Source organism: Passer montanus, unplaced genomic scaffold (assembly GCF_014805655.1).
Source record: "Passer montanus isolate IOZ18808 unplaced genomic scaffold, ASM1480565v1 scaffold34, whole genome shotgun sequence".
NCBI lineage: Eukaryota > Metazoa > Chordata > Aves > Passeriformes > Passeridae > Passer > Passer montanus.
In genome coordinates, this window is record NW_024368152.1 from 4,412,628 (window position 1) to 4,426,713 (window position 14,086).

General features: G+C 36.8%; 1 protein-coding gene across 12 annotated transcripts in view; it reads right to left on the reverse strand.

Moving 5' to 3' along the window:
* MYT1L (myelin transcription factor 1 like) overlaps window positions 1-14,086 on the reverse strand; it is a 300,153-nt gene that overhangs the window by 92,301 nt on the left and 193,766 nt on the right. For all 12 annotated transcript variants that reach the window (XM_039715661.1, XM_039715667.1, XM_039715669.1 and 9 more), the window contains exon 6: window positions 11,162-11,535. In XM_039715661.1, coding sequence (XP_039571595.1) covers window positions 11,162-11,535 — 374 coding nt within the window. The remainder of the gene's footprint in view (window positions 1-11,161; window positions 11,536-14,086) is intronic.

Consider the following 14,086-nt stretch of genomic DNA (forward strand, 5'->3'; position numbering starts at 1 on the left):
AATATGTACCTACTAGCCATGATGGCAGCGGCTTTGTTGCCAGTCTCACAGTACCTAAATTAAATACAGCAGCACAGCCTCAGTGCATGGCTGAAATCTGTGCTGAAAAAAAGTACCCCTGCAGAAACAACAAGCAAAAAAAACCACTAAATCAGATAACCACAATAGCCAGTCTTCCGAAATACATGCATGTAGATACAGAGACAATCTTACACCATACAAAACTAAAACCTGAGTCTGGTCTGGTCTCAGGATTCTTCAGCCTAGAAGCTGTTTGCCTGGAGTTCTCTGGTGAAAGTAACGTATGTGAGATAAAGTCAATACCTTTACTTCTGCCTGAAATTATTTATGTGTTGTTTTTTGGTGGGTTTTTTTTTCACTTTAACATATTGCTACCTTACAATTGCCTTTTGTGTGACTATTTTTAGGTTCTAGTCTCATTAACTTAACTTTCTGTGCACTAAAGTATCTGAGCCAATGGAATTAACCTATCCATCATGAACTTTTCCTCTCTGTTCCTTTGTATCTGGTGGTGTATTATGTTTTATGACTTAAAATGAATTTATTAAATGGAACTGCATCGAATCCATTCCTAAAACTCAGATAAACTGTGTACATTATTTCTACACTGTCTATCCTCTTGATGTGCAATTTGAAGATTTCAAGCAAAACACTTACTTGCCAGAGGACAGTAATCCTTTCTTTAATAAATACAGTGCTATTAATTTTAGTTATGCATTTTTTAAACAGTTAGTAATTTTGGCTCGTTGCTGTTTGTATCTTATACAGACATCTAGTTTGAAAATCCTTGTTTACAGTATTATAAAAAGTCTGAGAGAGTCCACACACATTGGATGGGGTTCTAAAAAGTGCTCTGAATGTGTCTAGCTCTGATTCTACTAATGGCAATGATACAGAATTTTACCATTAAGAAAAAAAGGCACAGTAAGTTACTTCACATCATGAGCTATAGGAAAATGCTCACACATAACTAGGGAGGAGAAAATATAACAGAAAAAAACTGTGCTGCATTGCCTGTGGGTGTGGGTATTTTGTTTAGGCCTGACCTTCCATCTTAAAGCCTTTTAACTGTTAATTTAAAGATTCTACATAACACAGATTCTTTACTGCAGTTTTCACATCTGTTATTTCCTGCTGTCCATGAAGGAATCCTAACAGCATATTTCATTTGCTGTCTGCAGTATTCCCATGCTGACCTCCTAAGTGTTTCTTTACATCTTTCTGCATTTTTCTTTCCTGCATAAGCCCTGTCATCCTTTTTACATTTGGAACTTATTGTTTCCATTTCTGTGTCTGAAGACCCTCCAGCTGCTGAATCAATTTTTTTCTGAAACTCATACCATATCTTTAATGGGGATTTCAACATAAATCACTTAAAAAATCTTACAAATAGCAGCAGTAATTTCTAAAACACTTTCAGATTAGACCTCTCATGTGGCATATATAGAAAAGAACAGTCATATTTCTATTTATCTTGGTGATACAACTACATCTATACTTATCTGTGCCTTAAACCTGGGAGACACCTTAACACTGATCAACTGTTCAAAGCTCTGCTTTGATGTGTACAGCTCCAGCCTTACAAAGCTCTCCACCTATCTGCTATTTAAGCACCAGAAGATTCTAGACATTGGGTCTTTTCATACATAAGTTTTCAGACAAACCTAATCTAATAGTTATGCTCCAATGCACACCTGAAAGAAAAAGGCTTCCCATGAAGTGCTGCTTTGATTGGCTTGCTTAATTTGTAGCTAAGAAAAGAATGGCCTGTTTTCCTTCTTCATTTCCCCTGCTCACCCCCACCTGCCCATCACCCAGGTTAAACACATTGCTTAGTGGGTCACTCACTAAAGAACCAGAACAGTAAGAGTATAGGCTCTCATGATTTACATAGATTCCATATCACATTTCCCAAAAATATTTGCTAGTTACCACAATAAAAGCTAGACTGGATTCAAGCTCCATTTGGAAACCAAAAACACAAGAGTAAAGTAAGACCCATAAGTTTTTTTTTTAATACTATTTGGTCATGCAAAAATACAATATGTTTATTGTAGATATTATACAATGACACTTGCCTTGAAGAGAGAAATGCAGTGTCTGTTCCCTGTGCCCAGAATTGATTTTGTAGCCTAATATTAAGAAGTCAAGCCATAAGATGGTTACAGGATCCTTGGAGCCAAGACAGAGCTCAGCCTGGCTCGCTTCCTCAGGAGAATGACCCCCTTTGGCCTACAGCAGTTCTTGAATGCTTTTTCTAGGGTGTGATAGAGCTCCATCAGCGTGTGTAAGAGCTTTCCCTATGCAAAGAAGTCACTGCTCCAGTCTCCAATCTCCTGTGTTAGGAAAGGACATGTGGCATTGAACTCCTGCATCACTTGTTACACTTGGCTCAGGCACCTGCATTACAGATAGGGGCAGAATTTTCATTCCATTCCGTTGTGAAACGTTTTTCTTGCTCCATAATTGTAACAGGATCCTTGGCTCCTAATCCTAGGATTCCAGTTTCTGTTCCTCTAAAAGTTGTCCTTTTTGCCTGTATTTCCAGGGAAGCACATTCATAGACTGTGATCACTAGATAATACACAAATACTACTATAAACTTTAGTATACTTTTTATAAGTCCAACTTCAGTCATATTCCTAACAATCATTCCTAATAATGACCTGCTATTCTCTATTTCCACTATTATTTTTTTAAAATGTATTTTTTCTCAATGATCTGAGGGCAAAGTTTTATTCAACACATTGCAATAGAAGAAGAAGAAGCAATTTTTAACTTTCCACTGGATGCCAGCCTTAAAGTTGAACAATGTTTTAATTATTGCAGATGACAGAATGACAATATTCTCTAAATCTTCAGCCCAGTTTTTCACAGGATGTCAAAGAAATTACTTAGCAGATGTATCTTGTTTATACAGAACTATACTAAGTGGAGGTAGTTGGTAAAACAATAGATTTTATACAATAGAAATCTGAAGAAAAGCAGTTGCACAGCTTGCCTTAAAGTATATATGAATAGTAAGGAATCTCACCACATATGCTTTGTAATGACAGAACCCTAGTCTGACAAGGGCCTGAGCAGCTTTGCAAACACTCCTGTCTTAGGTGACTGGAAGTGTTGATGACACACAGACCTTGCCCTTGTTCTGTCAGTAATCAATCCATGTCTGTGGAGCACAAGGAGGAAAATGTCTGCTTGATTTGTCTGCTTTTGTAATTGTAAGTTCAGTTCTTCTGTGGCATTCCTTTAGTGTCACAGCAATACCAGTACTTACCCTTCCTATTTAATAGAATAGTCTGCAAAATAAAGCTTTTGGGATCACAGAACTATCAGATGATGAGTTCACTTAATAAACCCTGACTAAGTCTTGAGTTGTCAATCCTCTTAACTTTCTCTGACAGAGCCACCACAAATTTTTGCTGTAGCAATAATATTTACTGCAGACAGCATATAATATATGAAACACTCTCCATGTGGTGGTATGGATACTTGAAATCCTTCATGTTAATGAGAATTTTCAGTACTTTCTGCAAGAAGCCTTAATGTAACCATATAATTTGGAGGACTTCAACATTGACCAAACCCTGCCTCCTTTAGGTGGTTTCTTTCCTATCATTATTTTGGTTTTGTTTGTTCATTTGTTTGTGGTTTTTTGTATTCTGCTAAATGATTTGGCCTTTCTTGCTGTCCAGCTCACTAATTGTAGCTCCCAGAATCTACGCTCAAGGAAAAAAATTGAATACATTAATTTACAGAAGGGCAGGTATTTCTTATGGTAAAAAAGTCTATATCATATGTGATATAGGTGACAAAAGAGAAAAAAAATCAGTTGTTTTGAGACCTGTAAGACAAGGAAGAAATGCTACTATAACACAAAGGTCTTCAAAATTACATATACATGTTCATTACACATCAATGTTTTTGTTTCAAAAGAATTCTTTTTTAGGTTTATATATTTCAGTTAAACAAAATTTCTGTGATTTGAGGCATTTTCTGGGACTGCAAATTTGATTCATAAGAATGGACATGGATCAGAAGAAATTATCAATCCAGTCTGTCTAATTTCATTTTATTATCTCCTGGAGGAGCTCTAATAAGGCAAAATTGACTCCCACAGTTACCAAATAAAGTTCTCTGCTTTTCAGGGTGAAAAGCTACCATTTGTGTTCGCTCCTTTAGGACAAACACTGTAAGCTCAGTGAGAATTGTGAATTGATAGGATCATCCAAATTGCTCATAGAGCTGCACTCTAAACACAATAGGAAAAATAAGAACCTCTAATACTGACCAAGCAAATGTTATTTTAAAGAATAATTACATCTGTAATGTCCAGAAGGATTCACACAGACTCTGTGGTCACTGTGTAAGGTGCAGTACACTGTGGGCAATGGACTCTTTCAAGTAGCACTGTGAAAGACAAAGAATTTCAAAGACAGATCAGGAAGAGCTCAGTTCTGTACAACCCCTGACTACGTTTCTAAAAGTGACATATTCCAGATGTGAGACCTTCTACAACAGTGTCAGGTCATTTACAACTATGGATGCAAAGAGCTGCTATAATAATTGAGTTAATTATTGGTTCTTTAAAGCACTACATCATATAACCAACAAGCTTCTTGGCACAGCTGAGCCAAAACCAGATCATTGGCAATGAACAGGTTACAGAAAGTCTAAGTGAGAACAAAGCTACAGCTCTAAGACTACAGCACCTTAATTTCTTCTCCAATCCATCTTATTCCAGAAAGAATTAATTTTACTTTAAGATCTTGCCAGCTCAAATGAAATAGGAAAAAATTAAGGATCTACTTAGCATTTTTCTGCAGACAGAATGATGCAATGGAAATGCAGAAAAGGCAGCCTTTTCTTGAGGACTGCAACCTCTGAAAATCCAAAGCAGTGCTGCAGAGACAAGTTTCCTTTCCAAACCTACTGCTCTGGCAAAACTAGAGAAAGCTTTGGTCACAGACAAGCCCTGAAACAATTTGACAGTACAAGGGCCCAACATCATATGTTCAACTAACACTGAAGGAAGGGGTTAGTGTATTAGAAACACAAACAAGCAGCCCCATGCCCTGTGAAATAGTTTTAGAATAAAGCAGGATTGAAATAGGTTTGTGGCACTGAATGTGTTCCTTGATGCTTTTACTGAGGCTTCAGTTCAGACCCTGAACACTTTAAGTATGTCAATGTCCTCTACAGAATGTCTGCTTACATCAACTGAAATTGTGTATGACAGAGATCTATAATCTCTCTCATTAAAGGTGAATAATCTCTTTACACTGCAGAAAGCTCTATTTGAATAATTTGCTTTGGAATGATCAGATATTTCACATTATCATTTAAGTCCTTTTATTTGTAGCAAAGGAGTTAAATATGTAAACTTCTCCATGAGAATGATACCTAAGTACATTGCTAAAGATGGAGAGTTAATATAACTCCAAGTTTTTAGACACAGCCCAGAAGTTTTACTGAGCTTCTGAGTTAAAAATTCAAATTGAAGGAAGTCTTCTAAATAGTTCTTCAAATGGAGGAAAACTTAGGGATGACATGTGCAACATACCACTTCACATAAATGGAACTCTACTGACATAAAGCTATTCTTGACTTGCCTTGATGCCAACTACTCAGTATCAGACCCAATCTTACTTCAGAGAATTAAAAAATTATGTTTAAATAATTCTGTTTAATGAGTTTAAATTATGTTGTATATATATAGTAAAGACCTTGAGCCTGGAGCACAGCAAAAAGCAGAATTTACTAACACTTGAGTCATATTTAAGCAATCAACAAACCAACCAACTGAACAACCAACCAACCAATCAACCAACCACAAACACATAGCAATAACAAAAGACTCCAAACTTTTCCCACAAGAACTAGAAGTATCCAGGGGGTATTTACCAGCTAGCTGTTTCCCCACCCTACTCCAACAACTTTGGGGTTTCCAGGCCTGAACTGCCAGTACCAAATGTTTTAACTGCATTATTTCCAACAAAACGTTCTAGTGAAAATGCTGAGTCTGAATCTCTCAGTATGAAATATAAACAGCTAAACATCAGAACATGTTGTAATCCATGTTTGCTTCTTCAATGAAAAAAAACAGGTATCACAGATTCACAGAATATTCTGAGTTGAAAGGGAACTCCAAGGATCATCGAGTGCAACTCTTAAGGAAATGGCCCATAAAGGGATCAAACACACAGCTTTGGTATTATTAGCACTATGCTCTAATCAACTGAGCTAATCTCAGTATCAATAAAAGTTCTCATCCTGAGCCTTGACTCAACAACTCCCTGGCTTGAGCATTTAACCAAACCAGACTGGTAACTAGACCAGAAAAGTAACTTTAATGTTTTATCCAGAGGAAAAGAATGCAATGGCCAGATAAATGTCTTCCAGCAGCAACTCTAAGTTTTTTGTTTTCTTCAAGTGGCTATTATTATGGTGTGAGACACCCTAAGCACAGGATATCTTCTTTAATCAAGGTACAGTACAGCAGTAAAATTTATTAGCAAAGAGTTTTTACATCTCCTTTGTCTTATGTAAACATCAGATTTTTTTTTAGTCTTCTTTGGCCCTGAAAAAGACCCTTTTTTCCCATACACATTGTCCTAGGCAGTGAAATTATGCTTTCCAGCCTCTTAATTTAAAGCTATAATTTACTTCTACTAGGTGTTTTGTCTGTGAGGTACATGTGAGTGTAGCTCTCTGCTCTGATTAAGACTGAACACCTACTGTGTTCACCAAACAGATGACCACTTTCCTTCTAGCAGTTTGAATAAATGAATATGATTAGTGGTCAGCAGGCTGACAGATGACCTTGCTAATACAGATAGGTTGTCTTCATTTCATCAAGATGTTTACGTTACCAGAGAGTGTTTTCAGCAGCATGCACAGCTGGAAAGCTGTGTGCCAACATGTTTTCCTCAGCACATGGGCTTCTTTCATCTTTCAGATTGGTTTGCATCTCTTCTTGCTTAGAGGACACAAATGCTTCAGACGCAATCTGCTAAGGGGATCAGGAAGATAGGGGAGGGCAATAACAATCTTAATAAAGGTGGAAGATGGATTTCACATTTTGAGGGTGTTGAGCTCATGCAAATGAAAGAAAACCACGAAACATTATGGGTGTTTTTTTTTTTAAACAATCCTACAATTTGAACAAATATTGTTGGATTCAATGATCTTAGAGGTCTCTTCGAAGCTAAATAATTATATTATTCTATGAAATATGAAAACAGGTAGAACGCCTCTCTCTATGTCCATGTGCCAGTTTTTCTTGTTAGAAAAACCTGTACTGTGTCTCTTTTGAATGCACACTGCTATCTGTGGTTTAGAGCTATTTTTGAAGTGTGTTACACTTGAAAAATTAGGCGCAATACATATACTAGTATACATATATTAGTATACTGGTTATGCAAATTACTTTGAGTTCAATAGAAGATGTAAGGTACTACCTAAAAGACTCCTAATTGCCCTGTTAAGAAACTGCAATAGTTTTTGTAGCATCATCTGTGAAATAGATTTGAATGTTGTATCAAATTTCCTTAGGTCTAGAATCAACCTAACTCCTCCTGTTCTTGATTAGAAAATACCTGGAGTACAAGCATCTGGAATGTCTTCATGTGATATGGACTAAATGACTCCTTGGAACATCTGTTCCTGGACCTTCTCCAAGGGAGATTTTTTTTTTAACAGAAAAGCATTGTGAAATGGTCTTCAGGATACAACTACCTGAAGCAAGCTCATCTCAGAAGAAGGTACTTTGGTTTTTCTTGAAAATTGAATGCACACTTCAATTTTAGATCCAAAAATTCTCAGCAGTTGCCATCACAGAGAATGGGTGCTCCAAAAGAAGCCTTTACTCTCACTCCTTCCCATTTGTATTTCAATTTAGAGTTTAGGTTATCACAGATAACACAGGTCATCTCTATCATTCCTTTTTTTCCTGCGACAGAAGGGAAATCAGAAAGATTCATCTTTCCTTTAGCAGTTGTGTTGAACATAAGAGTTTCTCAAGTCTCTTCACAGATAGGTGGATAAATACCTACTCCTCAAAGAGATTCAGATTTAATGGAAATTTAGAGGATATGTAAGCCATTGATGGCAAATTTAAAACATGAATTTTGGTTCAAAGGATTGTGTACAGAAGTACAAGCACAGAATTTAGGACTTATCAAAAAAAGTTTGGTTGGTTTTTTTTCCTTGTAGTCTTAAATTGATATTTTGAGATTTATCAGACTGTTAGGATAGGTCTGTATTTTCCAAGCCTTTTAGATTACCAATGATAAGGCTACAAAGATGTGATTTTCAAAAAGGCTGTGATGGTTTCAGTGAAAGCCCAAGTATTCCCAATAGGAATTGTTTATCTACATTACCTGTATACTATCTATGTCTGCTGAGAACCCAATCCAAAATTCCAATTCCTTTAAGCAAAAAAGGAATGGGCAATGACACACCAGTGACATACCTGAGTTCCCCAGGATCTACCCTTTTCTGCTAGAAAACTGCATTTGACCTAAGAAACAGTAGAACACCTTACTCTTATTGTCCTACCATCTCCTTTCCCCCTCCTCCCCATTTCTGCCTCTATAGTCTATCCTATACTTGCTGATGGAATTCTTCTGTCACCAATACTTATGATTTTAACTGTTTTGTTCACCTAGATTATAGCTACTTCTGGAAATTTTCTGAACTGCTATCATCTAGAGCACTAGTGACAGAAACTTTCATGAGAACTGTGTGGGTATCCTGGAGACCAGTGGATAATTCTGCCTTTTGTTTCTAGGGACAGGAATACTATGGCACATTAAGATTTCCTGCTAAGGTGACTTATAAGGTGGTTTGCTACAATATTATAGTGAGTCTTGTAGTGAGCAGCAAGTGATTGAGACTACTAAATTCATAGCTGACAGATCTAATTTTCCTAATCATAATCAGAAGTCCAAATTCTATCAATGCAGATTATGCCACAAGCAGGATAAAGTGAAACATCTCTATCCCTGTTGGAAATCATAGGAAAGAAACTTTTTTTAAAAATACGATTTATTGACTAGCCTCTAGACTTCACCACAACCAAACTGTTATTATTCTTTACTCTTTGGCACAGACATAAGGAACTCCATACTACCTTCCTAATTAATTGCTAGAAACTCTTCCTTGTAAATCATCTCTGCTCTAACTGGGACTGTTGCATACTGACTACTATGTTGATACTCAAAAGGATCATGAAATACTTTTCAAATAAAATTCTATAATCACTTCTCTGATTTCAAGAGGAATTTTTCTTAATGACTAATCATTTAGATAGAACATATATTTATTTATTAACATACTTTTGTTTTATTACTGGAATCATGAGTTCCTAAGAAAAACTTGATCTCTGTAAGTTTTAATTTCAAGTAATACGCAGAGCAGCTAATAGAGGTACCTTTGTAAATTTTTTGCAGTTCTTAACCACAGCCTACTATATATGGAAGGAAAGCAGTCAGAAAACAATGTCAGCCTCTTCACATTGATTAGGACCACTAACTGCATGTGTAACTGTGTTGGAATAAGTAAACCACTGTGTTTCATTATCATAGAAAAATAAACTGAGTATCAAGCCTGCTGGCTTGCCAGAAGCAATTTTCTTGAGCTCCTGAGTTTTGCTTTAGTTGTTTTTTTTTTCCCCTTTCATCATTTTTGATAGTGTAGATTCAAAGTTTTAATGTCAGCTGAAATCACAGCAGCAGTTGCACCATAATCTATACACCAACAAACTTAGTCATCACTATTTTTAAAGAAACTGCTGGACACTCCACACTTGCTCATCAAGAGAGCAACAGCAGTTGCACATCAGCCTGATCTAACACAGCTTCTCTTCCAGGTTCTGAAGCAGCAGAGTTCCCTGCAAAAGGAAATTACTTCCTTGTTGCATCAAACTCTTGCAACTTTTAAGACTGACAATTAATCCTCCACCAATTTTGTGGTAAATTCAGGCAATTGAGGAAACGCTACAGATGCAGTAACTGAGAAAACTCTGATAGCCACCCAGCTGGCCACCATCTCACCCAAAGAGAAAGAACACTTCCAAAGTCTTTAAGATTTAAGATCTGACCTTACAGAATGCTGAAACAAAAGTCACACAACTTTCATACCTGGTTCCTAAGAGGAATCCAACTGAGGAGTGCTGAAAGCTTTTCTTATATTTTTATTGGTTAGAAAGGTGAATCTACCCAACCAAAAACGTGTTCCCTGGAAATGGGAACAAAATACTTTTTAGATAGCTCATTAATTTTTGCATGATTCCTTCATTTCACCCCAGTGCATTATGATGTCTGTCATCAGCATAAGGAATAAAAATGGACACATATCTTGAAAGTAAAAATCCAATAGCCCAAAAAAAAGAGAAGGTTGAATAGGCTAATCACATTGCTATTGCATTAATTTGGTTACTACCAGTAACCTGTATGTCTAAATGGAATTTATGCCATGGCATAACAAAAATATATAAACTTTAGAAAGACGTTATCTATGTAAAACTGTCACTCGCTATATTTTTAATAGAATCAACTAAAGCACACAGAACTGAAGTCTAAAAGAACCACAGTATATTATAATAGTTAGTTCTGAATAGTTTCTTGGGGTAGGGGGAAATATAGGGCAAAAATTTCAAAGGGAAGAGGTCCATTTTTGCTCACAAAAATTATCTGCAAACTTGTGACAGAATTTATGTGGGCAATTGTTGACATTCTGTAAACAGATCTAGCAAATACCCTTGCAAATGATCAGTACAGGCACCCAGCTGTAGCTGATGCTTTGCTTGTACCTTTGTGAATATTTTCCTGGTAACTGCATGCATTAATCCACACTAGGATTACATTTTATGCAAGCATTTTTAGCACAAACATACCTCCACCCTCCTTGTTTGAAATGTAAGTGCTGGTGTATTAAAAACATTTGGAAGACAGACTTATTAAAATAAATGTTAAGAGAACACAGTGGGGTATATTTTCAGTGTGGAGCAGAGAGATTTAACTGCATGACTTCCATTAGCTTTAATGAGAACTGAACAGCTAAATCCTCACACACCACACTAGAAGATTAACCCAGAAAACACACATTGTTTACTTTTTACTAATACTCTGATTATTACCACGTTCTTCCTCCTCCTCCTCTTCTTCCTCCTCTTCTTCTTCCTCCTCCTCTTCATCCTCCACATCTTCACCTTCCTCTTCATCCTCCTCTTCTTCCTCCTCAATCTCCTCTTCTTCTTCTCGATCTATCTCCTCATCATCCTCCTCCTCATCACCTTGCTCCTCATTATCATCAGAATATTCCTCCTCCTCTTCATCCTCTTCCTCTTCTTCCTCTTCCTTTTCATCCATCTCCTCTGTTCCATCAGTTTCATAGCACTCATCTACTGAAGAGTTGTCTGCTTTAACCACAAAGGGTTTTCTTTTGGGAGCTGGTTCTTGGGGTTGCTTGTCTTGTGTTTTTCTTTTTTTTGCCAATGGACAGCCATAAACACTGTTCAAAAATAAAAGATGAAAATTATAACACTATCCCCCAGATTTTATTTAGTCATATTCTAATTCTATATCATGATTAGTTGCTGTTCACAAAATGCATGTTTTCAAAGTAAAGTTATGTTTAGGCAATGATGACCAAGGGGGAGGACACAAAACCTGTGAAAATGCAAGTGACTATTATTTACCTGAAAATGCCACACGTACACGACAGCATAACAGTTTCACAAGTGATACAAATGTGTGTTTCTCCTTCTCATTCATTTTTATCTCCTACATTATTTATCTCCTTTTAAAGGCAGATGAATATGGTTAAAAAAACAGCAATCTTGTCCTACCTGTAGCTAGCAGTACAAAATTCAGGAATAAAGCAATGCTTCAAAATTTTGTACTGTTCAGTATTTTGATTGTGTGCAATTATGTTTCAATTCAATGATATTTAAATAATACAAATATATTCATATTTTGAATGTTGTTGTTTGTCATACATAATAACATAATAATAAAGACGCAATAATGAATTGCTTCTAAATTCCCCACTGTTTTTCTCTATGATATGCTACAAGGCTGGAAAAATGGGAAAGCAAGCTGCCCAACACAACCAACCCAAATAATTATCATGGCCAGTGTTACAAGTGTTCTCATATTAAAAAAAGTCAATCAATAAACAAAATCTTTTGTCAATGAAAAGGACTTTTCAAAACTGACTACTACTTCCTTATGGATCATTTTAATACACTGCAACAGAAATAGTATTTCAGAGTCCTAGTCTTCTACCAAAGTAGCCACCTGTTTCTCAAAGGTCACATAATCTGGGTTTGTTGAACCTGATTTCCCTTGTGTAACCTCTATAACCTTCTGTGCAGAGTGACTGCCCACATGCATTATTTTTTGTTCAAAGAAATTCCTTTTTGAGCTTTTTCATTGTGTGATTATAAAATTACTCAAGCTATATCAGTTTTTAATCTTCTTCCTGTGATTAACTAGTTTTGGGATATTTCAACTGTTCTTTATAACCTTTTCTGCATATCTATTAATAACATACCCTTTTATGTTATACTCTTCCTCACTTTATCCCAATAAACCGAGGAACTCTTATTTTCTCTGACTCTAACAATATTCTATTGACAGACCACTGAAAAATCTAGTGCTTCACCACATTTAGTACTACTCTATGCGGCATCCTCATAGTCTTGATCTTGGTCTAATTTAATAGCATCCCAGCAGCTATGTATCCCAATTACTTACACTGCTACTTAGGTAAAGACAATTCTATTTAAGCATCCGATCACTTTATTTAAGTGCCTAACTTAGGTATTGCCTCACCTAAATTTCAAATCACTTGTTCACAGTCTGCCTGCTACACACATATCTATCCAAGGAACATAGAGAGTCACAAAAGATTGTATTAATGAAAAACTTTCTACAGGAGATGTCTGTGCAACACAGGCACCTTTCTCTCTGTGGGGACAAAAGATGTCTTTGAAGTCTAATCCAGCATGCCACCTGCCTCCTATATAACACTGTACAGAAATACTGCATAAATTTTAAATACATCCATCTAGCCAGATTCCAATGCACCTCACTTGGGATTAGGGTAGTAATCCTAGCAGAATATGGATTCCAGACACCTGCATCAAAGTTGAGGCCTACTGGTACAGGCTAGAGGGGGAATAGATCCACAACCTCCAGATTCCAGAGCCATGTTCCATCCAGAAGGAATATTAGGTGGAAGAGCATCCTCTCATGGAAGATGAGCCCCAGTGCACCTGGAAGCGAGAAACTCTGATGCAACAGGCAAGCAAAAACCCAAATCTTCACTAATTTGAAGAGCCCTAAATCTGAAAAATAGGGAGCCCTAAGCTTCTGGTGTTTTCTCTTTGGACTATATTTGTTTCTGTCTAAAGACACTTCACAGTAAAACCTATAAATATAGAAGAAATCTTTGTCCTAGGATCAACAGTACAGTTCAGTGCCAAATGACTGTCTTGCCTCTTGTTCTGTGAGTCCTCCTCTTGGTCAGGAGCCAGCTGCTTAGAAACAAGGGGAAATGTAGGACATGTTTCCATGGATAACATTCCACACAATCATAGTCAAGCCACAGAATGCAATCTCCATCAGTCTGGACACTGCATAACACCTGGGGTGAAAAGGAAGAACTGTTTCTTGTAGTTCTGGCCACTGCAGGTTTATTTTGGAGCTTTCCCTGGTGCTATGGGGTTTCAGCAGCTGACTATTTAAACTCTCCACATGGAGCTCTGAGAGAAGGCAGATAATTTTTTCTCAAAACTAGAATTTAAGAATGTGTGTTGTGCTAAGGAAAATGGCTGGATAATTAGGGAGGAATCTGTTTCACTTAGGTGTCTAACAGAAGCTGCATCCTGGAAAACGAGTTGATCACGTCCTGGGCTCAGGCAGGTTTTAGAAACTTGCACATCAGTTCAATATGATTTAGGCAGACATGTTAACATTCACTGAATGGATGTGTCTTGCTTTCTTGGTTTCTGTTCTTTCTCTTTTGGATGTATACTACCCTCACCACAGCTTCTTCA